Source organism: Bos indicus x Bos taurus, chromosome 5 (genome assembly GCF_003369695.1).
Source record: "Bos indicus x Bos taurus breed Angus x Brahman F1 hybrid chromosome 5, Bos_hybrid_MaternalHap_v2.0, whole genome shotgun sequence".
In the NCBI taxonomy this organism is placed as follows: Eukaryota; Metazoa; Chordata; class Mammalia; order Artiodactyla; family Bovidae; genus Bos; species Bos indicus x Bos taurus.
Window position 1 is genome coordinate 52,316,016 of NC_040080.1, and position 27,375 is coordinate 52,343,390.

The 27,375-nt window shown below is 42.6% G+C and overlaps 2 protein-coding genes across 5 annotated transcripts in view; both read right to left on the reverse strand.

Moving 5' to 3' along the window:
• Positions 1–24,645, reverse strand: part of TXNRD1 (thioredoxin reductase 1) — a 63,124-nt gene extending 38,479 nt beyond the window's left edge. The window contains exons 1-4 of one of the 4 annotated variants that reach the window (XM_027541925.1): positions 24,476–24,605; positions 22,919–23,013; positions 1,253–1,375; positions 920–992 (exon numbers count right to left, since the gene is read on the reverse strand). In XM_027541925.1, the coding sequence (XP_027397726.1) occupies positions 920–992; positions 1,253–1,339 (160 nt within the window). In that variant the 5' untranslated portion in view covers positions 1,340–1,375; positions 22,919–23,013; positions 24,476–24,605. Of the gene's footprint in view, positions 1–919; positions 993–1,252; positions 1,376–15,220; positions 15,360–22,918; positions 23,014–24,475 lie in introns of those variants that run through there. The other 3 variants (XM_027541922.1, XM_027541923.1, XM_027541926.1) reach the window with 3 other exon arrangements.
• Positions 7,580–11,744, reverse strand: EID3 (EP300 interacting inhibitor of differentiation 3). The gene has a single exon (XM_027541927.1). The coding sequence runs from the start codon at positions 11,153–11,155 to the stop codon at positions 10,016–10,018; it is 1,140 nt and encodes a 379-aa protein (XP_027397728.1). The 5' UTR covers positions 11,156–11,744; the 3' UTR covers positions 7,580–10,015.
• Positions 24,646–27,375: the final 2,730 nt, after the last annotated feature.

Genomic DNA, 27,375 nt, shown 5'->3' on the forward strand with positions numbered 1-27,375 from the left:
AAAGGTTTCCCATGATGCTTGGATTATCAGGACCAAATCCCTCATCTTGGTCCACAAGGACCTGTACAGTCTGACACTTGCCTTCCTCTCCAGTCTTAGCTCCAGCTTCTACTACCCATGCCACAACCACCAAACCTACCCCAGGGCCTTTGTATGTACCTTTTTGTGAGAAAGAGAAAAGTTGCCTGGAAGACTCTTCCTCAGCTTTTGGCAGGGCTGGCTCATTCTTACTCTTTGGGTTTCATCTAAAAGCCACCTCTTCAGAGATCGCCACTGATAATAGCCTCAAAGTTTAAACTCCTTTCTTTACCCAGTTCCTCTCTATTCCACCAAGTAACTTTTTCAGTACCATGTATCACAATTGGTAAAGTTCTTGTTCATCTTTTGTCTTCCACGAGAATGTAAACTCCACAGAAGCAGGAACTTCACATCAGGTCTACACATTCACTGCTATATCTCCACAGCCCTCGTTCATAGTAAGTGTTCAATAAATATTTATTGAATAAATAATGAACACAGAATTCACCAAGACTAAGAAGAAGCAAGGGCTATCCATTAAGGGATCTAATTCCAGTTCTTGTTGGACACAGGAGACAGATTTGAAACAGAAATCCAGGAAGAGTTTAAACTTTCACTTATTAAGCCCCTAAATATACTAAGTTACTCAAATATTTATCTTTAAATCATCAGAACAGCTGTGGATACGGTTTTGTATTATCTTGACTCTGTGCCAAGGAACCTAAGTATTCAACATTTAACTGGAGTCCATTCTGACCTAGCACAAGTGAAGGAGGTAGGTGTTTTGTTTGTTTTTTTTAATTTATTTAATTTCAAAATTGGATTTTAGAAGTCATTCAAACCAAAGCCAGGGGAAAATCTGCTCCTACAAATTCACTTCTAAGGTATTTTAAAAGCTTACCCCATCTAGTTCCAAGAGGGGTTGGAGTGACAAAATCCAGAACCATCACCTTCTTGTCATATTTGGCTGCCTCCTAGAAAATAAATTATTAAAATGAGTTGGAATGGTTGACATGATGGACTGGAAATGAACTATTAAAAATCAATGTTATTTTAACACAGTTATAATATCTAAAGCATAACCAATTATTAATACCTGAGAATTTCATATACTAAGATGACTAGTGCAACTCCAACGTAAAAATTAAACAAGGGTAGTTCTAACAACATGCAGATTACAGTTGTCAGGATCTGACTACTTTCCCCATATCCCAGGACACACAAGGAGCCTTGCCTTGGCGGCTGCCAGTCCTCCAGAACCCCCTCCAATGATGATGAGGTCGTAGTCATAGGGCTCCGGGAGATCCTTGGAGCCATTCATTTTCACTGGATTTTGAAGTCTGTTTTCCTGAGAAGCCTAAAGAAGAAAAACAATGGAAGAGAAAACAATTTAACTCAAAAGCAGCAATGTCTGAAAAGTTCTGTGAAAGGACCCTTTGAAGAAAAACAGAAGGCACTTCCAAAGGAGAAACACAGTTTGTTACATCACAGCACACAATGGGAAATGTTCACCCTTCCCTCAAGTGGTGATCAGTCACCTGCTTGGTGGTAGGACTGTCCTCATGCCCCCTCCACGTGGCAGACAGCTACTGTAACGGGTCTGCAGAGTACACGAAACTAAGGTCCTGATGGCCCAAAAGAATTAACTTACACCTGAGTTCAGTTTGATCAGCTTTTTCCTAGGATTTTTAAACTATGCTTTAAATTATATTTTAAAAACACCTGTACTGTATGTTTTTAGTAGACTCAATACAATTTGGCAAACATTTATACTTTCTAGTCAAAGGTAGAATAATGAGTATACGAAGGTTATAGAGTAAGATAGGACCCTGCAAACGGCAACTGAAACAAGTTAGCCAAGTATTTTTCTACATTGTTTAGGTAAAGCATAAAATCCAAAAATTCAGTAGAAAATCATTAACTGCCATTTACCTGCAGGAAAAGTTAAAAGTCCCTGCTTTCATAAGATGTTTTAAACAAACAGGGATGGCGGCGGGGGGGCGGAGTTAAATAAATAAGTGACCCTTAGGCAGATAAAGCTCATTTCTTTAATCTGCCTATGCATGAAGTTACCTATATTTACTTTCCATATACTTGGCATTTATAATATAAATTTTTAATTTTACAAAATCCTTTGATTCTACTAATTTTAAAACACACTAGTTACATATTTGGGTGGAACATTGTTTTGGTGATGCATTTAAAATTTCTTATTAAAACAAAAATCTGCTAACATAAGAGAATGATTGGAACAGCTGTTACCAAACACACACACAAAATTTTTTAAATCAAGTTTTAACCTTCGTAATCAAAAAAGCCCCCAGACTTACCAGCCCAGACTGCACATTTTCCTCCTGCCTACCATCAGATGTGGGGGGCAAAAGGCAGAGCTTAGGGTCAGTAGAAAAGGATGCTTGGGATGAGGAAGAGGGTGCGGTGTGCAAAGGTGGAGGAGGGGCGGCACGGCTGCCTGCAGGCAGTGCAGCAGGTATGCATGACGGTTCAGGGACTAAAGGGAGGACGCCTGGAAACCAGCAACAGCAGGGGCATGACTGCATCATCCTGACCGTCTGCACAAAAGGTCTAACATGAAAGGCTGGTAAACATAGCCAGTATTCATCAACTGGCATTATGGTGAGGTTCCTCCTCCAATGCAAGGCACTGTGGGGAGAAAAACATCCCTTCAGATCAAAGGATCAATATGAGCTTCAGGTCGTAAGCGTTACTCTCTCTAGCTGATCTCACAGCATAAGGGCTGACTTGCTGCTTTAGAAGAATTAACAAATAAATGAAGCTAGATGTTCTTCTAGGAAAATAACCATTGTTAATCTAAGCCTCAACACAGATGGTGCCAGAACACAATCACTGGCTGCCTATATAAAAACCACCCAGTTCCTATAACCACTTCCTCTAGTATTGAATAAAACAAAGAAGGAAACTGTCATGCTGAAGAGCATGCTTCCTCCACCAACCATCATAATCTGCTCTCTACTGAAATTCTGTATCAGACCTGGGTTCTTATGGTTCAAGTTTAAGAAAAATTGTATCAACCAGTGCACCAATTTTACAAAGAAAGCTCTGGGTGAACCTGAATATTTTTAATTCTGTAAAGTAAAATCAGAAGGACAGGGAATTGAGGTATTCAGCTGACCCCAGAACTAAACATGATGTTTTAAAATTATAATCCAATTTAAAACTGAAGTTGCTGTCATTCAATTCTAAGGAAGAGGATGCCCACCAGAGATGTAAGACACACAGACATACACCTCCTTGTCCTCTACAGCATAAGGAAGAAGCACACAGATGGCGTAAGGAGAGACGGGAGAAAAATGTCCCCCGTTCTCCAGTTAAATTGCTAGAAACAGTGGCCACTGACCAGAGCAGCTGATAAAGAACAGGAGTTCTCAAACTTTCAGTCTCAAGATGCCTTTAGAACCTTAAATTATTTAGGATTTCCCACAAAGAGCTTTGAATAATGTGGATGGGGCTTTGAATGTTAGAAACTAAAACTAAGAAAAAAATTTTAATATCTTAAATATAAAAATATGTAAACTATTAAAATATCTTTAAAATTTAAATAAAAACATTACTGCTAAACATAAACAACTGATTAAAAACATTTTTAATTTGTGAGAAAAGTGGCATTATTTTATATCTTCATAATTCTCTGATGTTTGTTGATAACAGACAGTGCACATCTCTTTTGTGTTCAGTCTGCTGCACCACATCGCCTGCTATGTAACCTCTGGAAAATTCCATGGCAGACTTGTAAGAGAATCAGAGTGAAAAAGACAAAGAGCAAATTACTATTAAGATCATTTTGACCTAAAGGACTTCTTGAAGGGGTAGGAGTTGGGGTGGGGATCTGGACCACATTTTGAGAACTACCCACAGAGATGTAAACATATACCCTCCTCTCCCCAGCAGCTGTTAGTGAGGCTTACAGAATGTACATTCTTCCATCTGCTTCTCAGTGCCTTTCCTCTAACCCACCCCTAGTAAACACTGCTCCAGACTCCCCAGAAAGGCGCAATTCAGAAAGCAATTAACATTTCTTTAAAATTAGAATAAATCATCTTTATTCTCCCCCTCCAAAATCAGGCTCCAAAATCACTGAAGATGGTGACTGCAGCCATGAAATTAAAAGATGTTTGCTCCTTGGAAGAAAAGCTTTGACCAACCTAGACAGCATATTAAAAAGCAGAGACATTACTTTGCCAACAAAGGTCCTTCTAGTCAAAGCTATAGCTTTTCCAGGAGTCACATATGGATGTGCGAGTTGGGACTATAAAGAACGCTGATGGCTGAAGAACTGATGCTTTTGAACTGTGGTGTTGGAAAAGACTCTTGAGAGTCCCTTGGACTGCAAGGAGATCCAACCAGTCCATCATAAAGGAAATCAACCCTGAACATTCACTAGAAGGACTGATGCTGAAGCTGAAACTCTAATACTCTGGCCACCTGATGCAAAGAACTGACTCACTGGAAAAGACCCTGATGTTGGGAAAGATTGAAGGCAGGAGGAGAAGGGAATGATGGGATGAGATGGTTGGATGGCATCACCGACTCAATGCACATCAGTCTGAGCAAGCTCCATGAGTTGGTGATGGACAGGGGAGCCTGGCATGCTGCAGTCCGTGGGGTTGCAAACGAGTTGGACACAACTGAGCAACTGAATTTAACTGACACTGACTGATTCTCCCCCTAAACACGACTCTACCCTTTGGGCAGATGTGTACTGGTCTTTGGTTTTTAACCCATTATATATGTGCTCTGGTGTCAAATTGACCTGGGTTAAAATACCTGCTCTACCATTCTCAAGGCTAGGTGATCTTGGCTATCACCTAATCCTTGGGAGTCTGATTTTACATTCTGTAAAATGAGCATGCCCTCTCAACTACTGAGTTTGAGATAATGCATATTATAGCACAGTGGCTGGAAGGAAAAATCCCTACATTCACTAATTCTCCCCTTCCTACAAAAGGGAACCTGCCTGCCCAAGGGGCTGAGTCAAAAAGCTCTGGTGTTTTGCAGACGTTATCCCCTACACTTCCCTGCATCACCGCTCACCTGAAATGCCCTCTTCCCACCAAATTCTGATCCAGTACATTGACGGCAGGTTATATTATTTCTATTCAATGTAAACAAAACATGACCCTTTCTAAAGCATTCCTTTAGGTTCCTTTACCAATATCTAAAGATCCCAACATAAGGCTATTCCTTCCATTGTTTCCCTAAGGTTCCCAAACAACATTATCTTTTTTTTCTCACAACTGCATTAATAGAGGTTCTCAGAGCCACTTCCTGTCCTTCAAGATTTAGCTGGAAGCCTTTAGCTGATAGCAGACTGGCTCCTCTCCTGAGGCCCCTGCTGGTATCTTCACACAATCCCATCAACTCCACAAGGATAGTTCTTTTCTTTCATCCTGGCATCACCAGTGCCAACTCCACATGCCTGTGATGTGATGTTCAAAAACATTCTTAGAATAAAAGACCTGAGTGCTCATTCCTGCTGTGTTACATGTACTGAGAGGCTGGGCTTCAGTTCAGTTTTCTCATCATGAAAACAAAACTGTGGGAAAACACTAGAAAAGGTACCAGGTGTGTAGCATACTGGTTAGGAGCTCAAATTTAGTCCACATCTGAATCTGACTCTGCAATTTACGTGATCCTGAGCAAACTGCTTAATTCTCCTGCCTGAGCTCCTTGTCTGCATGGTTATATAAACTGTATTAGCTGCTGCTGCCAACAAGCTGCAGCATCCCCTAGGGGATATAGTCAAGCCTCTGTGCTTTGGAGGACCATGGGCCAGGAGAGAAATAACACTAAGTGATGGTTTAAACGCTACAAACTTTCTAGAAGAGCCCAGTGGGCCCCAAGGCCTATGACAGCCAATTAGCAAACTACAGTCTGAGGGGCAAATTTAGCAGGCCTGCAGTTCTATTTTTCTTTTTAAACAGTCCCTGAGCTAAGAATTGTTCTTCTTAATATTTTAAAGTTGAAAGCAAGAAAAAAAAATCAAGATTAAAGTAACATCTTATTGGAAAAAGGCCAGGCCCATTTGTTGCAACATTGTCTATGGCTGCTGTTTCTGCAACATGAGCGCAATTGATTAGTTTCAACCAAGGCCATATGGCCCACAAAGCTTAAAATATTTACTATGTGGCTTTCTGCAGGACAAAAATTGCCAACTTCTGGCCTAAAGCAAATTTTAATTAATGCTGATAAGTGGTACTGGATGAAAAGTACCCTACAGTAATACTAAGGGGTAAGCACAAATCAAAGAACTGTCTTCCTGCTCTGGAAGTTGAGATGCTGGCTATACTACCTTTCTTCCAGAAGAACCGGGGACACTGATTCTCCATTACCAGTTAACTATCTAGACCTTCAGCTAACATGTGCCTAAAATACTTAAGGGCCACAGTAACACTTGTGGCTCAGCTGGTAAAGAATTTGCCTGCAATGAGAGAGACCTGGGTTTCATCTGTGGGTTGGGAAGATCCCCAAGAGAAGGGAAACGCTACACACACTCCAGTATTCTGGCCTAGAGAATTCCATGGACTCGCAAAGAGTTGGACACAACTGAGTGACTTTCACTTTCATATAATCAGTAACATTTAAAGGACTCTAAATCAAGTATCTAGGCAAATTACTTACAAAAAACAGACTCCATTTCAATGCCCCCTGCCAGGGGCTTTGCCTTACACCCCAACCCCGCCCCCCTCAACACACACATCCCCAACATAGCATCTCAACCATTCTCTCCAGGTGGTTTTTCTTCAGAGCAGTCATCACTGACAGAATTACTGTGGTCTACCACTCTGTTAGGCTCAACAATAGTCCCCCCAACATCAAAGTCTGAATCCCCAGAAGCTGCAAATACATTACCTGTAAAAGAGATTCTTGAGATGTGAATTAAGAATCTGGTGAGTTAACAATCTGGTGAGATTTTCCAGGATTACCCCCACAAGGCCCAATTTATTTACAAGTATCCTTATAAGAGGGAGGCACACGGAGACACCACAGAAATCAATGAAGACAGAGGTTGCACTGGCAGTTTTGAAAATGGAGGAACAGACTGTGAATCAAGGAATGCAGGCAGCCTCCAAAACAGGACCTGGCCATGCTGACACCTTGATTTTACACCTTGCACACCCTGAGAAACTGATTTTGGACTTCCAACCTCCAGAATTAAGACAATGTGTGTTGTTTTAAGCCATCAAATAGTAATTCATTACAGGAGCAATAGGGAAGTAACACACATATTAAAATATAAATTCCTTGAGAGTAGGGCAATTTTCAATCTATCCTTTCCCCTCAGTGCTAGTGCAGTGTCTGGCACAGTTGCTGAGTGAATTAACCAAGTGCTAATTCTAATCACTTGATAATGGTTTCCACAAAACAAGGGCAAGAATTTGAGAAAGCCAGGTCTAGACTTAAACTGAATGAACCAAGATGGAGAAGTCACCATGGAAGGAGGCGGCAGCTGCGTTCTGATGCTGATCTACGAAGTGAGGCACTACCGTGAGTGCTCACAATGAGCCCAACACTGTGCTGGATGTTTTGTACATATCATCCCATTTAATCCTCACAATAGTCTTCTAAGCACATGTCATTCTCATTTCAGAAACAATAAAGAAACCTTTTGAGATTAAGAAACTTGTCCATGAGTAAAGAATTAAACCCAGGTCTAAACAATTACAAATCTCTTGCTTTTCTCACTGTATCATACCCAGTAAATCAAAGTACTTGTTACATACTGTCCATTTAATAGGTCATTATTCCCACTAAGCAAATAAAAAAACCAAAGGCTTGTAGGTTTAATAATTTGTTCAGTCTCTAACTAGAATTTTAAAAGGCAGGATCTGATCCCAGGTCCTTTGATCAGAAGAGGTTCTGTTAAACAACAAAATCCTAGTTTAAAAAATTTCCATGATATTTTCCTATCAGCTGACTTTATTGAACCTATGAAATTAAAGCCACTCTAAATATATTGTTGAGAAACCAGCAGACTTGCAGTTTGGGTCACATCTAATCTCTATAAATGAATTATCTATTAGCCAATTTCCCTTTTTTCTTCAGGGTAAAAAGGGGAAGAAACGACTACTTTAGAAAATAATTGGCTTTAATTTCCAATCCATACGTCATGACAACCAATTTAAATTGAAACGAGTGGTCAGATTTATATTTTAACAGCTATAATTTTAGAGAAGACCCAAAAGATTACCTTTCTCCTAAACCTCCATTCTCCATTCATGCTTTTAGTTAACACTTACATCTTCAAATACTCCCAGTAAAGACATCTGGTGTGTTAAGAGCAATCTGGTGGTAAGCAGACCTGAGGCAAGATCTTTTTGGTATCTCTAAGATTATCTTTTCCCCAAAAAGCAAAGGTCTGGAAAACCTAAGGAACCCGGATGGTAGAGGCATGTTAAAGGGAGGATCAGAGAGACTTCACAACTACTAGATCAAAAGGTTGTAGGCACTGGGAAAAGTTAGCATCCCTTCATATGAAAAGGGGAAGAAATGACTACTTTAGAAAATAACTGGCCCAGTTTCATGAGAAACTTCCCTTCTCATAAAACAAACAAACAAAAGAGACACCTGCACTATTACTGAAGAACTTCTCAATCTCCTCTCCATCTAGATGACATTCATTGAGTTTCTGGATTTCCCTTCCCTGTACTACATTCAGACTTAACAGGAAATTTTTATTATTCCTGTTACACAAAGCAGATCCTTATCCACTTGCCAAATAAGGTTTAATGGCAAGACCCACTACTACCAAAGACTGTTTCTACAGAGATCAAGAAAAACAGCTTGCAAGGATGGTCACTACACCTTCAAAAACTGTTTCCTTAAAAACCAAAATTTTCAGCAGGAGCGTCCAAATAAGGTTGTAATTTATATTCTTAAAACAATACAAGCAACAACAACAAAAGCCTTTACAGCTTTATATGAAGTGAAGGAAATTTGGATAAATTAATCATATACTGATATTTCAATTTACACAGGGAGTTTCCAGGCATTCAAAGTCCTATTAAGAAATCAAAATTGAGTTGGGAACAAATATTCAAGGCCAGTACATAAGGAAACATCACCAATTCTGAGGAACACTCTGTGTACTAGCAGAAATTACAAAGGTAAACTAGGGGCCAGAGAAGAAACAAGTAGATAAAAATTCTAATTGGATGTTAGAAGATTTTGTGTTTGAAATAATCTAAGAAAGAGAGGGCACTAACAGATGAGGTAAATCCATTTTTGCCTAGTATAACATTCAGATAGAATAGTTTTCCAAAAAAAAACATAGATTTCTCTGGAGCCATAACTTCTCACAATTCCACATATTTGACCCTCCATATTTCCCCTCCCGATCTTTTATCAATTCCTACCCACCTTTCAGTACTTAGTTGATGGCTCACCTAACAGTAGACAGTCTACTTTTGTTCCCACATCACAGTAGAAATTATTTAGAACAAGAACACCCACTCATTAATGAGTCGTCTTTGAAATGAAGCATGGCATCTGAATTGTTTTTTTACAGTATTAACATGACTTACACACTACCCTACAGTCTTTCTTGACCATTTTTTTTTTTACCCATTCTTTCCCCCAACCTGGTCAAGAGCCCCATATGGGATTCCCTTGGTTCCCTGTAGCAGAGAAAGCAAGGCAGTATCACAGAGCATCATAACTTATTTTTTTTAAACTATTAAACACCTTTTATTTTATGGAATTCAGTTTTTACTAATAAAGCCTTAAGGAGCAGTCAAAAAATTTTTTGCATGAACACGCCAGTGAATTTCTTAAGCAACAGAATATCATGACAACTTTATAAAACTACCAAGAAAAATACAAAGCACAGTAAAACAACTTATTTTCTTGAAAATATTTTTCACAAGAAATACAGTATGTGCTTCTGTTTGGATTTTACTCTTCACTATGTTATGCTTTAGAAAATAAACAAAACTGCATTCTACGCTAAGAACAAAAATCTTTAGTACGAGTTTGTGATCATAGCCTCTGAAATTTCGAAAGCTGCCACAATATTTTTCCAGTCTTGTAAACTCAAAGATATAACTCCCTGTTTCCTGCTGTGGAAACTGGGATCATTTCCCTCACCGGCTAGGTTAATATTAATTGGCTCTAATATTGGCAGCCTGTCTTGGTCAAGCCTTATTCTTGCAAAACCATCCCTTATAATGAAAGAAACATAAAATATATTCTCCACAGTACGAGAGAAAGAGTTTGGATCAATCACAAACTCAAAATAAGACACAGGAGTATCAGGATACTTTCGAAAGTACGTTTGCAACAATCCCAAAATTCTTTCTACTTCTTTTTCTGTGGCCTCTTGATTACCACTCAGATCCAGCTTCCTCAGCTTTGTAGGCATAACCCCATTCTCTTCCATTTTCTGCACTTTTCTCCGGTGATTACGTCGCGGCTTTCGCGCAGCAGACTCTGGTTTGAACGAACCAAAAAGAAAGTGGAATGTTTCAGCTTGTGATATACACGATGTCGCTTCCTTCTGTACTGTCTCCCAGAAGGAAAGAGCTATGTTATCGTCACAGTTATTCAACGGATCACGTTCGTCATCTTCCATCCAATTTAGACCCACAAATATAAACAGAAAGTCACAGAATGCCACCTGATTAAAAAAGTTCATGTCAGAGTTCAGGTGCTTTGCTTTTTCTTTACCCAAATCAGAAGCCAAAACAAGAAACTGAGAGTCGAGAGCCGCTTCTCTTGTTCGACTCACTGCATCAAACAGGACATTGGCTTCCTCGAGAGCCTCGGTTAAGGAGTCGCTCGCCGTGTTCACTATGTCGTCACGGTTCTGCTGGACGGTATAGATGAGCTGCCGGTACTGCTTGCGGATACTCCGACATTTCTCTTCATCCACACGCTCCAGCAGGCTGGGGTCGATGTTGGCCTTCCCGCAGCTCAGGTCGTCAGAGGAGGTATCAGATTCCGTGTCAGACGCCGCTGCCACTTCCACCTTCAAAGCTTCCACCTCCTCCTCCTCCTCCACCTGCTTCAGAAAGTACGCACTGCTGGGGATGGTCACCACCGCCTGCGCTCTCGTCTTCCCGCCTGCGCCGGCTTCCCTCAGGGAACCATTTTCATCGGCCATGTCGGCGGCGAGCAGCACTCAGGTAACGGTCTTCGCGACGTTTCCGACAATAACGGAAACTGCAGGGGTCACCCAGGGCGGAGGAAGACGCTACCCATGCGCACTAGCGGCAGCCTAGCGGCCCCGCCCCTCTCAGTTAACCAATAAGCACCCCCCGCCCGCGTAGAACGCCGGCAAGAACCGGTCCTGGGGTCACACTGGAGTAACACCGGTTGGTTCAAGCGACAGCCGTTATTTTGGCGTTTACTGAGAGTGTCATCTAGCTTTCAAAGAAACGCTTGCAAAATCTAACGACAAAACTATGGGAGACTAAAGGGCCCGTACGTTAAAACACTGGCTGTCACATACTGCAGCATACTGTCATTAAAAGATGGGGCCGGGGGCGGGGGGGTTTTGTTTTAAAAACTGTCTCCATTGCAGAAAGACTGAACTCCCAAGGTTCACTTGCAAAGTGGTTGCTAGGAACTCGGTCTTCACTATACAAATGTAAATTGTGTTTTGAAGGCCTTCAAAAGCCAAATCCTCGCCAATCTACTCCAATGGGGGAGGGGGAGCGGGTGACTGGGTAAGCAAGGGTCCGGGCTGGCGCATGCGCAAAGATGCGCTGCCGTACCCCACCCCCTACCCCGTCCCCCAGTGTTAGGCAACTGATCTCTGATTCTCCAGCATCCAAGAGTACAAGAATAAAGTAGACAGGGTCTCCGCCAAAGAACTATTTGGAAGATTGCAAAAGTACAGGTCACACACCCCGAGTGGATAGTAAATCTGAACCCTAAAAGGTGAGAAACCTGTGAAGACTTTAAACACAATCTGTTACGAGGATATGAACATGAACGCTGTTGAGTCCCGTGACAAATTTATGTAGGAAAATTCTGCCACTAGTTCACGGGGAAATCACGTAAACTTGGAGAAAGGACTCAGCTCATGAGTCACAAGAGGGGAGGGAGAGAGGAGAGGGAGAACACCTCACTGCATCTCAAGTTCGGGTTTCCCTCATCCGCAAGTATCTGTCCTACCTTCCCTCCAATACATCTTTACTGGTTCATTTTTCTTTGATAATAGCACACAGTTTTGGAGTAGGAAATGGCAACCCACTCCAGTATTCTTGTCTGGAGAATCCCATAGAGGAGCCTGGTGGGCTACAGTCCATGGGGTCGCAAAGAGTCGGACACGGCTGAAACGACTGACAGCACAGTTTCTTGTAAATGCATGAACAGCACTAGTATTCAGTTCAGTTCAGTCGCTCAGTCGTGTCCGACTCTGCGACCACATGAACCGCAGCAAGCCAGGCCTCCCTGTCCATCACCAACTCTGAGAGTTTACTCAAACGCATGTCCATTGAGTTGGTGATGCCATCCAACCATCTCATCCTCTGCTGTCCCCTTCTCCCACCTTCAGTCTTTCCCAGCATCAGGGTCTTTGCAAATGATTTCGCATCAGGTGGCCAAAGTATTGGAGTTTCAGCTTCAGCATCAATCCTTCCAATGAACACTCAGGATTCATCTCCTTTAGGATGGACTGGCTGGATCCTCTTGCAGTCCAAGGGACTCTCAAGAGTCTTCTCCAACATCACAGTTCAAAAGCATGAATTATTTGGCGCTCAGCTTTCTTTATTGTCCAGCTCTCACATCCATACATGACTACTGGAAAAACGATAGCTTGACTAGATGGACCTTTGTTGGCAAAGTAATGTCTCTGCTTTTTAACATGATGTCTAGGTTGGTCATAACTTTTCTTCCAAGGAGCAAGCATGGAGTGGGCCTTAGGAAGCATTACAATGAACAAAGCTAGTGGAGGTGATGGACTTCCAGTTGAACTATTTCAAATCCTAAAAGATGATGCTGTGAAAGCACTGCACTCGATATGCCAGCAAGGCTAGTATTAAGTTACTCAAAAATAGTTATATTACTATTTTTGTTCAAGATTATTTTTTTAAAGTAGGGTTAAAATTCAGAAAGAAACATCCGTTTCTCAAAAACAGTATGCATTATTGTTACTTGTACATATATATCATCCTGCTGTATTAGACCGTTCAAACAATGGGACTGGTTCAAAATTGGGAAAGAGTAGGTCAAGGCTGTATATTGTCACCAAGCTTATTCAACTTTTATGCAGAGTACACCATTCAAAATGCCGGGCTGGATGACTCACAAGAAGGAATCAGATTGCAGAGAGAAATATCAACAACCTCAGATATGCAGATGATACCACCCAAAGGGCAGAAAGTGAAGAGGAACTAAAGAGCCTCTTGAAGGTGAAAGCAGAGAGGGAAAAAGCTGGCTTAAAACCCACCATTCAAAAAACTAAGACCATGACATCCAGCCCCATTACTTCATGGGAAATGGGGGAAAAATGGAAACAGTGACAGATTTTATTTTCTTGGGCTCCAAAATCACTGTAGACAGTGACTGCAGCCATAAAAATTTTTTAAAAGATGCTTGCTCCTTGGAAGAAAATCTATGACAAACCTAGGCAGTGTATTAAGCAGAGACATCACTTTGCCAACAAAGGTAAGCATAGTCAAACCTATGGTTTTTCCAGCAGTCACGTATGGATGTGAGAGTTCGACCATAAACAAGGGTGAGTGCCTTAGAATTGATGGTTTCGAACTGATGCTGGAGAAGACTCTTGAGAGTCCCTTGGACACAAGGAGATCAAACCAGTCAATCCTAAAGGAAATCAACCCTGAATATTCATTGGAAGGACTGACTCTGAAGCTGAAGCTCCAGTACTTTGGCCACCTGATGCAAAGAAAGAGCTGACTCATTGGAAAAGACTCTGATGTTGGGAAGGATTGAGGGCAGGAGGAAAAGGGGGCAACAGAGGATGAGATGGTTGGATGGCATCAGTGACTCAATGACATGAGTTTGAGCAAACTCCAGGAGACAGTGAAGGACAGGGAAGGCAGGCATGCTTCAGTCCATGGGGTTGCAAAGAGTTAAACGTGACTTAGTGACTAAATAGCAACAAATTAGACTGTTAGCTCCCCTAAAGCAAGAACTTGTTTGTATATCTTCCAAGCTAACCTGTTTTCACATGGATATATTCGAGTAGACACATTTCAATGTGTAAGCGTAGATGAAAACTTTGTTCCAGCACCTATTGCAATTTATTTGGCAGCAAAAGATGAACTTCTTCTAGTGAAAAGAAATAAATCTCACACATAGATAATACAAGTTAACTGCTTTTCATAATACAGCCTTATTTCTTCTCTGAAATGAAGAAAAAGCAACAGGAAAACAAAGCTGGGGCCCAGAATCATCTAAGGGCTATATTTTACCCCCAAGCCTGGCCAAGTACAAACTAATACTTAACCTGTTTTGTATCTTTGGTGAAAACTCATAGTCCCAAGTTCCAAATCCCCAAAAGTTTGGTTTTAGAGTTAACCATATTTTGGGGGCAGGAGGAGAAGGGGACGACAGAGGATGAGATGGCTGGATGGCATCACTGACTCGATGGACATGAGTCTCAGTGAAGTCCGGAAGTTGGTGATGGACAGGGAGGCCTGGTGTGCTGCGATTCATGGGGTCGCAGAGTCGGACACGACTGAACAACTGATCTGATCTGATATTTTGGGGACTTTCTGATGTCCATTTCAAATTCAATAAAAGCAATTTATAGATGAACTCCAAAAGACAAGCCAACCTTCCCACCCTAAGGTGTCTATTCTCCCCTAGCTCAGAGCATGGAAAACAGGCTAGCACCAATTTGCTCCACACAAAGCCTTTCATCAAAGAATTTTTAAATGCTTTAGAAAAGTAAATGAATTTTCCCAACCTACTTATAAAGTATTACTAATACCATTTACAGGGATTTCTCAGGAGATAACAGCCCACACAACTTGCTCAGAGCAACAGCACACATCAAGACAAGCATTATGTTATTAAGTTGTGATTTCCAGTGCTAAATTTGTTCTCTGCTAAATCCCCGCTCCTAAGAACCTGGGTAACATATAGCATCCTCAGAAAGTCACACTTGTATTATGCTCTACCTTTTTGTATCTGCCTTGAGAGCACAAGATTTAGATGTGGCTACAAAGTAAAAATCTCAAATCTAATGATTTACCCTGATCATGTGAAGAATGGAGTTGCTGCTAAAGGCTCCATAAGGCCTCTATTTCCTTTCTTCTTTTCTTCAATATTTTTCTCCAATGTTACTGTTCAGTCCCTTTGCTAGGAGTTCACATTCATTCGTTCCAAGCGTTCTTAAGCTCTTCCACAACCCTCAGTGTTCAACAGAAACATAACGGGATGGATGAATGTTACAATGTGTTACAAGTCTCTCTATGGTCAAATTTTAAGTCATACAGGATTCACTGTCTTTTCCAGTGGGTTTTTATTGCTCGATTAATCTATAACAAAGAGATATTTAAGAGACCTCTGAGCCAAGCCAGGAACCAGTTGGGTTAGTCCTGCCTGCATGCTAAAAGATATCCTGCTTATTAGCTACCTCCTGACACTTTCCTGTTCCTTCTCGCAGTTTTTCTCCCTTCATCCTGCCAGGGTAAGCTGTGAAGAGATATGGTGAAGGCCTAGTTTGATTTGCCGGAGTAGCAGGGTGTTATGTACACGTTCTTTTTCATTTTCATCTCCTTTAAGGCTATGTTTTTAGGTGTATGTTTTTGCTTTGTTTGCCTTTTCATATTAAAGGTAAACTTTGCAATGATCAAGGCAGAGTATCTGTTTTTAAAATGAGCTTCTGAAAACTCCATGGACAGTGGAAGGAGGCAAAGCTGGGTTCCAATCATGTGTAATGCATGCGTGCTCAGTCATATCCTACTCTTTTCGACCCTATGGACTGCAGCCCACCAATCTCCTCTGTTCATGGGATTCTCCAGGCAAGAATACTGGAGTGGGTTGCCATCTCCTTCTCCAGGGGATCTTCCCTACCCAGGGATTGAACCCACATTTCCTGTATCTCCTGCATTGCATGTGGATTCTTCACCACTAGAGCCATGGGGGAAGTCCAATCATGACCTATTAGCATTTCCTTAGGCTGCTTAACCTGTCAGCCTCTGGTCTCCTCATCTGTAAAATATGAATACTACTACTCTGTCATAAAGCTACTGTATTGAATGAATCAGAATTACATAATAGATTTGACAATATTTACAACTACTGAGTAGTTACTTAAATCTTCAGTTATCCCAAAGGTAGCAAATGTTTAATAAACATTAAAACACTAAACAGAAAAATATGTAACAAACCAGTAGCTTCACTCCTGGATATTGTTTTAGGAACAGAAAAATGTTTTAAAGGCTAAATCCATAGGAGGAAAACAGAAATATATCTCACTATAATAATACCAGTGAAATAAAATTTTAAAACCTACTAAGGCTTCAGTTAAGCTTCCCAGGTATCGCCAGTGGTAAAGAACCCGTCTGTCAATTCAGGAGACATAAAAAATGCAGGTTCAATCCCTGGGCTGGGAAAAACCCCTGGAGGAGGGCATGGCAACCCCCTTCAGTATTGTTGCTTGGAGAATCCCATGGAGAGAGGAGCCTGATGGGCTATAGTCCATAGGGTCGCAAAGAGTTGGGCACAACTGAGGTGACAGTTGTGTATAGCACTTTGAAAGGTAAGCCACTCTACTGCTGCTGCTGCTGCTAAGTCGCTTCAGTTGTGTCTGACTCTGTGCGACCCCATAGACGGCAGCCCACCAGGCTCCACCATCCCTGGGATTCTCCAGGCAAGAACACTGGAGTGGGTTGCCACTTCCTTCTCCAATGCAGGAAAGTGAAAAGTCAAAGGGAAGTCGCTCAGTCGTGTCTGACTCTTCACGACACCATGGACTGTAGCCCACCGGGCTCCTCCGTCCATGGGATTTTCCAGGCAAGAGTGCTCGAGTGGGGTGCCATCGCCTTCTCCAACCACTCTACTAGATACTCTAAATCTGGGCCACAAAGTGAGTCTGAAATTATATGCAAAATTCTTTATGTGTATTTTTCTATAAATGGATTTCAGCAGTTTCTTTGAAAATACTCTGTATCTAAAAGAGGCTTTGAATAACTGTTCTATTCAAATATGGCTTTACTGTTAGCTGAAGTAAAAGATAAAATGACAGTCATGTCCCACAAAATAACTTGGACCCACCCATTGAGATACTTTAGAGTACATAAAACCTCCGCCCTTGCTCTGTGGTTTAAAGTCATACATTTAACTGACACTTCAGAAAACCAAGTACTGGCTGACTTGCCAAGCACCCACAACTAACATAAACAAGGGTGTGAGATGAAAAGAGAACATTTCCCATTGTAAGAGCCATTATCAACTCTCCTGGGACATCTCAGAAGCCAGTAATGACCAGGAACATCATTTTGATAGACTAGGGGTAGGGAAGCACTGGGTGTGTGGCTTCTAAAGGAGGCAGCCTTGGAAAAACTCAGCCCTTGAGGCCAGAGTTAAAAGTAGTGCTTTCTTCAGAGTTTGACTTTCCTCATTTGTAAATGTCACCCATCAGATGACTTCTCTGTCACACAGAGTGGCCTTAACTCTTTGTAAAAAACCGTATTACAAACAGCAGGTGACAAATGTATTTTTAAATATATACATTGCCCTATGGCTCAGAGGTTAAAGTGTCTGCCTGGAATGCAGGAGACCAGGGTTCAATCCCTGCGTTGGGAAGATTCCCTGGAGAAGGAAATGGCAACCCACTCTAGTACTCTTGCCTGGAGAATCCCATGGAGGGAGGAGCCTGGTAGGCTACAGTCCATGGGGTTTCAAAGAGTCAGACACTACTGAGCGACTTCACAACAGATGTTACAGATGTTACAGATGACAAAGACAGGGCCTAGCTCAACAGCGAGAATACAGGGGCTCAATAAGCATTAGCTAAATAGACATAATGTGACTTTCTTCTCAGTTGACCTGGACACAGCTACATAACTTGTTTAAGTGGACAATGCTCCAATCACACAGCTCCTTAAAAGTCTGAACTGCATTATATGCTGCCTAGAACCTCTCCTGAACCACTTTGGGCATAATCACTGATAGAGACAGTCCACTTTCACAAAATCAGACACCTCATAGCTAAATCCCTCACTAAAGTCAGTCCTCTGGCTCTGCCATCAACCATTCATTCCACAAGTATTTACTGAGTGCCTACCAGGTATTAACACAACACATGGAAGACACAAAATAAACCATTTTTGTCCTAAAGGAAGGTACAACGTAGTAGGCACAGAGGAACGCAATTCCAGTCTGCAGGTATGCTGCACACCAACGCCAATTTGCCAGAACTATGCTAGGAATACCAAGATTTGCATGGGCTCAGCCATGAGTCATGAACATACAATCACACCCGAGAGATCAGGCATGCATCCCAAAAGAGATAACACAAAGCCAAGTGCCAGAAGTGTGAGAACAGCACAGTGAGCTTTACAGACAGCCCTGCGCTCCATCCTGGCTCTGCCACTGTGTCATCTGGGCGTACTCCTTAAGTTCTGAGGGCCTCCACTCTGTCAACTGGAAAACTGGATCATACCACCTCCTTGATAGCACTCTTCTGACGATTAAATCAACTAGTGATCACAGCATTTAGAAGCTAGCACAGAAGACACATTCAATACATGGTAGCTACTTTCAATGACAGGCACGCTCATTTAAATATCTGATGAGATCCTAAGACAGATTGGGAAACAGAGGCACTAAGAATAAGTCTAGCTGTTCACTCTTGATATTGGCAGAACTCCTCTTTTCATTTGTGGGAGTACTGAGGGGGCACAGAGGAGGGGAAAGAGGCAAATCTGGCCTTGTACTCTGACCCAGGTAGGCAGGTGGAAAAATGGGTCTGAGCAGGAAGAAAAGTCAGAAAATGACTTTTGAAATGAAACAAAGAACAGACCAAAGGAGGGAAATGTTAGGGACTATAGCTGCAACAGTATTCCCACGAGCTTCCAGTATAGGCAAGGGAGCAGAGCAAGAGACAACCAGAAAAGCAGGTTGAGCCCAAACCCTGGGGAACACAGAAAACCAAATTAAGAAATGTACACTTTATCCTGGATGCAGATCCAGGGGCAGCAAACAGGCAGTCAGGAAGATGACTATGCAGCAGATGGACAGGAGGGACAGGAGGGGCAGGAAGAGAGAAGAGGGCAGCCAGTTAAGAGACTGTAGAGGCAGAAGGCATGAGTACCTGAAGCATCCTGGGCAAAAGGTAACAGAGGCAGAAGGCACCTACACGGGAAACAGTCAGGCCTGGCAAATGAACACAAAACATAAAGGCGAAAAGAAATCTGAAGCCTGGACCAGAACAGTGACACCATTGTACAAGGACAGCGAAGAGGTTTGAGTCATCTCTTGGTTAAAGTGAGAGAAGGCATTGGGTCTCACCGTAGATTCACAGCTACTAAAAATTGTACTGTAGAATCAGCACCAGATAAATATATTTGCAGTATGAACAATCTATGCCCCTTTTAAACATTGTTAGTCCTTACCTCTTACCTTTTTAAGAAACCAGGGTCAAAGCAGTCCTTCAACGCCCTTTAGGCCTTAACTTTAATTAGGCTGAAAAGCACAGACATTACTAATCTCCCCAGAAGGGACTGTCTCAGAGGACAGAATCGAGTTTTCTACTCATTTTGGTAGAGTATTAAGAAAGAAAGTGGACTTGCAGAGTTATTAAATTACCGCTCCATTTCCTGATATCCATTCAGTCAGGAGTTTCTGGTTTCTGGTAACTTTAGAAGTTCAGCTTGAAAGGAGACCTGCCTATTTCAGTGCCCACCCCAGGCCCCGCAGCCTGACCACCACACTATCAGCCCTGAGCTTCCCCGACACTGGCTCCATAATTCACTTGGGTCTTCATCAAAACGCACTGCTCTGTGTCTGTCACCTCTCCTGTTACTGCCTGGAATAAATTAAGTCCCATGTTGCAAGTTTTAGTCTTATCTCCCCAAGTTATTCTCTCAAACTACTTAAGTCTTAACTATGTTTGGCCCTTCCTATTCCAGCAAGTGCTTTTTCACTCACTTTGCTTTTCCTCTCAATACCACCAACAGACATTCATTTTGTACAAGGGTTTCAAAACTCTGGAATCCAGGAGATGCTAATTTACATTAAGATTTCCTGTAAGAAAATTTGCAAACTTGCTCTTAAGAACTAAAATATTTACCTTTATACTAAAATATTTAACTAAAATACCTTTTGGGTGTTAAGCCATAATCTTTTGTTTGGTTTTCCTCAATTCTAATTATTTAGCAACTAATCTTGACCAAACTACCTCACACATTAAAGTAAATCTCAAAATGGGATATATATCAAAAGAATTACCTAAGGGGGCTTGTTTAAAATAAATTAAAAGGCAGAACCTAGCCCCTTCCAGAGAGTTCAATGAATAAGACCTCAGATATAGCCCTGCTAAGTCGCTTTAGTCGTGTCCAACTCTGTGCGACCCCATAGACAGCAGCCCACCAGGCTCCAACGTCCTTGGGACTCTCCAGGCAAGAACACTGGAGTGAGTTGCCATTTCCTTCTCCAATGCATGAAAGTGAAAAGTGAAAGTGAAGTCGCTCAGCTGTGTCTGACTCTTAGCGACCCCATGGACTGCAGCCTACCAGGCTCCTCTGTCCATGGGATTCTCCAGGTAAGAGTACTGGAGTGGGGTGCCACGCATTCCAGGTAGACTTCAGTTTTTTTGAAAGGCACTTCTTTAAAGCCTTTATCATCTAAACGTATCAGTTCCTTCCAGTAGGACCCTACTCCCTGGTCTCCTACAGTTAGTTCACTGTAAATACAAGGTGGATTTTGGTGCTGCTGCCATTTATTGAGGGGAAAGGAAGGCAAATGAAGAAACAGTATAAGAGGAGAAAAGAAAAGCAGACATTTTTATGAACTCCCACTTCATTATTTAGGTTGCAATTAAAGCAGGAAATCTTAACCTTTAAGGTGTGGACTTTAGGATTTAGCACTAATCCTATAAGCACTCAATTCTCCACTAAATAAATGCCTTTCTCCACTCAAACCCAATTTTCCCTAAGAATTTCAGGACCTACCATTTAGCCCCAAATGTGGTCAATTTGCTGCAAATTCATAAACATTTCAAAGCAGTAGTCCTTACCTAGCTGTCTTCTTCCATTTTTTAGTACTCATTAAAAAACAAAAATAAATGATACAAAGGAGAGTGATAAGTTTACTTGGAAGAGATGTGCTAAATAATTTTTAAAATTTTAATTATAATTTGGCAGTAGGCTTTTCATTCATGGCACTGCACTTCGTTAAATGGCTAAAATTAACTATGATCATATAGAATTGAGAACATCAGATCTTATCAATTAAGTGGGTGCAAAGCTTATTAAAAAATTCATAAACATTCTTTTTACTCCCATTGGTATTAAAGCCAAGATCATCTATAGAATTGATATAAAGATCAAATGCCTATACACCTTTTTAAGTGCAAATTTATGACACAAGTAGAGAGATCAGACAGAAAGGAATATTAATAGGACTTTGTTTCATTTTACTTGCAAACTAAAGGTTTGAGTAACAAAATATAATTTATATAAAGCTAAAAGCCTTTTTAGGGGTGGCTCAGTGGTAAAGAATCTGCCTGCCCATGCAGATTGGGGGGATGTGGGTTTGATCCCTGGGTCAGGAAGATTCCCTGGAGGAGAAAATGGCAATGCAACCCACTCCAGTATTCTTGCCTGGGAAATCCCATTGACAGAGGAGCCTGGCAGGCTTCAGTCCATGGTGAAGCAAAAAGAGCAGGACATGACTGAGTGACTAAACAACAAATAACAAAAGCCTTTTTATTTCAATTATTTTCCATTATTTACTGTGTCTTTGAAGTCTATCGCCATTTTCTATACCCATTCTTCAAAAAGGTAATGATTCTTTTAGAAAAAAAGTAAATAAAAATGCAAAGTAATTGTTACCGTCATCCTGAAGGCAAACATATCTAAATACACTGTTAGACTTAACTGAGAACTCAAGCTTACTTAAGACGGCAATGGTCAAGTATGAGTTCCATCTCTTAAAAATTACAGATACAATTAAACAAGGATGACCAAAAAAAAAAAAAAATCAGCAAAAATTAAAGCAGATATATCAAGGTGATCAGATTCTGAGTACCCCCACACCTGACGTATTAATAGAACATCATCCATGGCGCACATCCCTCCAAAGGTGCATCCTGCCCGCCAGCATTGGGCCAGTGAGGTAGGCCATGACCCATCCAGCCCTCAGTAGATGGTCCTAAGGGAGGACTGCCATCAGCTCACCACCACCCAAAGGAAAGATTTCTTTCTTTCCTTTGGTTCTACCCGGCTAACTCTGAGCTAGAAAAGAGACCACTGCAGGGAAATGAACTCACTCCAGGAGCTTGAGTTTGCTCTCCCCTGAGCCTGGGGTTTCTGGGTTTCCCTCCCCGAGAATTAAAAAGGAAGATGATAGGGTCGGACAAAGATAACCATCCACTTTTCTCGGTACTTTTCTAAACAACTCACTTTCAGCAGTTTACACTGCTGCTAAAAAAAAAAAAAAAAAGTAAGTTATTTAGATTTACTGGAAAAGAGAGGGAGGGAAATAGGAAGGAAAAGAGATGAAAATAGGTCCCTTTGCCCTGCCAAGCTTCCCAGTTCTGAAATGTGTCTCATCCACGTTGATTCACAAGTGAGCAGGCGCCGGCGTTTCTTCGTCGTTTGTCTAAGGATGTGCTCCTTCTGGAGGTTCGCTCACAATCACCCTGGGTCTGACACCACGACCGGCTCGGTGAGCTTGTTCCCAGTTCAGGCGGGTAAAACAGACGTTAAGGTCTCCCACCTACCTTCAGGGTCGGACCATGGTGGCCTATCTTTCTCCGTTTCACAAGGGTTTTGGAGGTCCGTTCGGACAGCGCTCCCTCGAGGCCCAGCCCGTCCTCTGTGGCACAAAAGCAGAACTGAGCGGGTCAGTCTTTCCGCCCCGGGGCCGCGGCGGGAAGTGCGCGGCGAGGGCGGGGCTTCCGCGTCCTCAACTGCACTCCCCCCGGCGACTGCCCGGCCCCAGCCCCGGCCCTGACCTTGACCACGGCCGCGCGCCGGCTCGGGTCTCGGACCCACGCACCTGCACGCGGCCTGGAAACGTGGCATCGCGACCAGCGACAAACCCCAGGGTTCCGGCCGGACTCTAAGATAAACAAGTCTCGCTAAAATACACGTCCTACTTTCCCGGCAAGTCCAGAATTCAGAAAAGCCTCATAAAGAAGGCTAAGGCACAATTATCTCAGTTTTTATTAAAAACACCTCCCAACTTAATCTTTCTTTGAACTCTGCATCGCTAAAGCATGCAGAAAACCAACTTCCAAAGTTTCTTTGAAATCTGAAACCACGGGGCAAGATTAAGGACACTCTGCCCACTGAGGGTGCTTTTATTTAAGAGCCTTGAAATAATAAAGCAACACCCTACATGACAGCCTGGGTGCAACTGGTCCAATTTTACAAACGGGTGAACTCAGGTAGAGAATGAGTCAGTGAGAATTAAAAATAGACTCCAGTTATCCTGACATCAGGTCCATTCATCAGACAAAAACCACCCAAGCACCCAAAAGTATAGTCTGATAATAACAATAACAGCAGGTCCGATTCTGCAGTGTTTTGCATGTATTAATCCTGGATCTTCACCACTACCGTTTCATAATATGTTTTATCAGGTCCATTTCACAGATAGGGAGGAGGCACAGAAACACTTTCCTGCCCAAATTCAAGCAAGCTACCCAACAGCAGAGCCAGGATTCAAACCCGGCAGTGCAGTGCAGCCTTTACACGCCTACCCTGCCTGATACAGTGAGATGAGCACCAGTTCCTCTTGGTTGTCTCCTGTAACAGCCTGGGGAGTCACAGCAGTCTGAGCGTGGTCTCTCCGCTTGCACACACGGAGACACATATGACTTGCCAACCTCTCGCAATTTCTTAAGATTCAGTGGTGTGAAGATTACTCGAAAGGCATCCTTAAATTGCTACACTCGCTTAAGGCCGACAAGGCTCTGTCTATCTATTCATCGTATTTGCACCTACTCGTGCTCTACGAAATGATACAAAACCCCATTTTTCTCCAATATTCTGCAAACCGTCCCTATAAAGAAAAGCTAGACAGGAAACTACCAGTCGACAGAGGGCCGGTCTCACCTACCGACGCGCTAAGCTTTCACCGACCCGGGCGAAACAACGACCGACGCCAAAAAGCTCCCTCGCCTGGAGAAGCCTCACCCCTGCTCAGACACGCCTTCAAACGTCTCCCTTCCCCCTGCATCCCAAGGCATCCGGCAGGAGGATGCTCTGGGCCCGGCGACCTCACAGCCCGGGGGCTCCAGGCTTCCTCCGTTTCCAGTGAACCCGAAGCTTACACGAACGCGAGCCCTTGGACACCCGGCGATCCTCCGGACGTGCCAGCACCTTCAGCTCCGGATGCAATGCGGGACTGGAGCGAACTGAGCGAAAGGTCCGCGGGTTCCCAGTGGCTCCGAGAAGCCACGCCCTCCCCTTAAATGGGCGGGCAAACCGCCAGAGTCAGAATGACAAAGCAAAAATCCACTCCTCGTGCAGCCCTGTCGACCGCGCGGATGGGCTTAGCAAAGTGGGATCTCCTAATTGGGTGACAGCACATCCTCTTCCTGCTTACAGCGCCCCCAACCCAAGAAAGGTGCAAACGCAATTTAAGGAACTATGTGGAACCGGAACCAAAAGAGTGTGCCTTAACTGAACTGGACTATGCCCTCAGGCAGTGACTCTGGAACTTTGTTACCATTGTGATCAGGCAAGGAACTTTAAAAATACTGACACCTGGTACACACTCCCAAACATTCTGATGTATTAATAATTGGTATTGGTGCGACCTGGGTGACTGAGGTTTTTTAAAACTCCCTGAATGATTCTAGTGAACAGCAGTTTGGGATCCATTACCCTATGGTAATGGATTAGTCAGTGTGGTGATTCTGTAAAGGAAGTGATGTGTCTTTTAAAAGAAACTTCCAGTCCATCCTGACTAATTCTGAAAAGTGACAAATTCTTACCAAGCATAACTTCGCTTTGTAGTACTTCTTCCTTATCCCACTCAGATTTCGGTTTGTCATGTTTGTCTTAAGGAAAACTGAGAGTGTATTTAACTCCAGTCATGCCAGCCACCTGCAGCCAGCTGCCCAGTTGAGCCACACTCTCTCATACTTCCTTGCTCTTACTCATATTCTTACTCAGCACTTGGTACTGGTAGGTGGCTATGAATATTTGCTGAATAAATAAATAACTGAATGCCTTTTCCACTGTGATGGTTACTGCCTGACTGAAGCACGCTCAGGTGAAAGGGTTGCTGGTCTCTAAAGAATCCATGAAGCCACAATTTGCTCCTTTGAGTCCCTTTCCCAGTGCAAGGCAGAGGTTTAGTGAAGCCCCTCGGAGTCTGAATGTATGCACACGCACGCATATGCACACACACATACACTATACATTTGGGGGAGGGGAAAAAACCTTTTCTCCAGTCTCCTCGGTTCTTCTAGAGGTCTAGGAATTGAATTGTCATGAGACAAATTACAGGAGAACATAAAATTTAATTACATACGTACAAAATTAACATGAGAATATGAGGTCCAAGGAAAAGTTAGGCAGGATGAAGCTTGTATACTGTCCCAGAGAAGAAGGAGGTAAAGGGTTTGGGACTTCAAAGGCAAGAAAGGAAATTTACAGGAAGAAGAAAATGAGCAAATGTCTGATAAACATTTGTTCAGTCATGCAGATTTCCCAGGTGGCTTAGTGGTAAAGAAGCCACCTGCCAATGCAGGAGACAAAAAAAATGCGGGTATGATCCTCGGGTTTGATCCCTAGGTCAGAAAGATCCCCGTGAGGAGGGCATGGCAACCCACTCCAGTATTCTTGCCTGAAGAATCTGATGGACAGAGGAATCTGGTGGACTAACAGTCCATAGCGTTGCAAAGAGTCAGACCAACTGAGCACACAGGCACACAGGCACAGCGGGACCCAGAGAGAACCTCAATCAAACAGGCCTTGCTGAGTTCCCCCAGTCTACCACACCCAGTTCACGTTATACTTTTCTATGATGATAATTGTTTTTCCTGGAATAGGCCCTGTTGGCAGGTAAGGGGACAAGGTAAAAAGTTCTTCCTGAGGATTTGTTTCTTAAAAATAATCGACCCCAAAGAATCCTCAAACCAAAGAGACACATTTTGGGGTGAAAAGTTTTGTTCCCCTCAGTTCAGTTCAGTTCAGTCGCTCAGTCATGTCCGACTCTCTACGACCCCATGAATCGCAGCACACCAGACGCTAAACTGACACTCTCCCTGTGTGGTGGTTATTTATGCGCATGTCTCACCTGCTTCTTGCGGTGACCCAAAGACGAAAGAGCAGATAAAACCAAGGAGGGTCTTGGAATGCAGGTATGGAAAAACCAGACCCTTATTGTCCTTTCTCCCCCATGTTGTAACTGTTAATGGATTTCAGATCCTCCTGAGCCGTACAACCTGCCTCCCCTCCTACCCCACAGGGAGAAGGTATTTGCCTGACTCTTTCCCCCACCCAGTATATGTGCCTCATCCAATCAGCAAATGACCTGCAAGACCCCTATCCCACTCCTTGTACCCTGGGTATAAAAGTGGACTAAGGACCCCTGTTCTACGTCAGTTCTCGCTTGAGCTGGCCCACTGTTCTAACAGCATCTCCCACTCTAATAAACTTTATTTCCCTCTCATTCTAATGTCTGGAAATTTTTTTCCAACCCGCGCATGGACCACGACAATCTGGAGTCCTGAGAAGAGAGGATGGGTCTAGAACATAAGTGTTCAGGAAACAAGATGACTTAAGAGAGCAAAGAATGGTAAATGTGAAGGAAATAAAGCTGGGATTAAGGGAGAAAACAACATTTACTCCTGGCTGCGATGCTGAGCTCTGTATTAACCACATATATGCCTTATTTCATTCAAGCTACACAAAACAATTCACGAACCAGGGTCATAACTCTGCATTCTTAAAAATCTTTAGAAACTACAGTTTATTTTAAAAGCATGTCTTAGGATACAGAAGGACTTTAAAATCATTTAACTTAATGTGCTAAAAGCAAGTGATAAAGGTTGACTTCTAACAGCCTTCTGTGACAGACAGGCAGAGTTACCAGAAAAGGCTAGATAAGGCATTTTTAACTTGATACTGTTTTTTGTTTGGCCATATGGCAGGCAGATCTTAGTTCCCTGACCAGGGATCAAACCCATGCCCCTCTGTACTGGAAGCACAGGGTTTCAAC

Excerpts from the sequence above, each read along its gene's own strand:
- EID3 (XM_027541927.1), bottom strand. The coding sequence starts at position 11,155 with ATGGCCGATGAAAATGGTTCCCTGAGGGAAGCCGGCGCAGGCGGGAAG.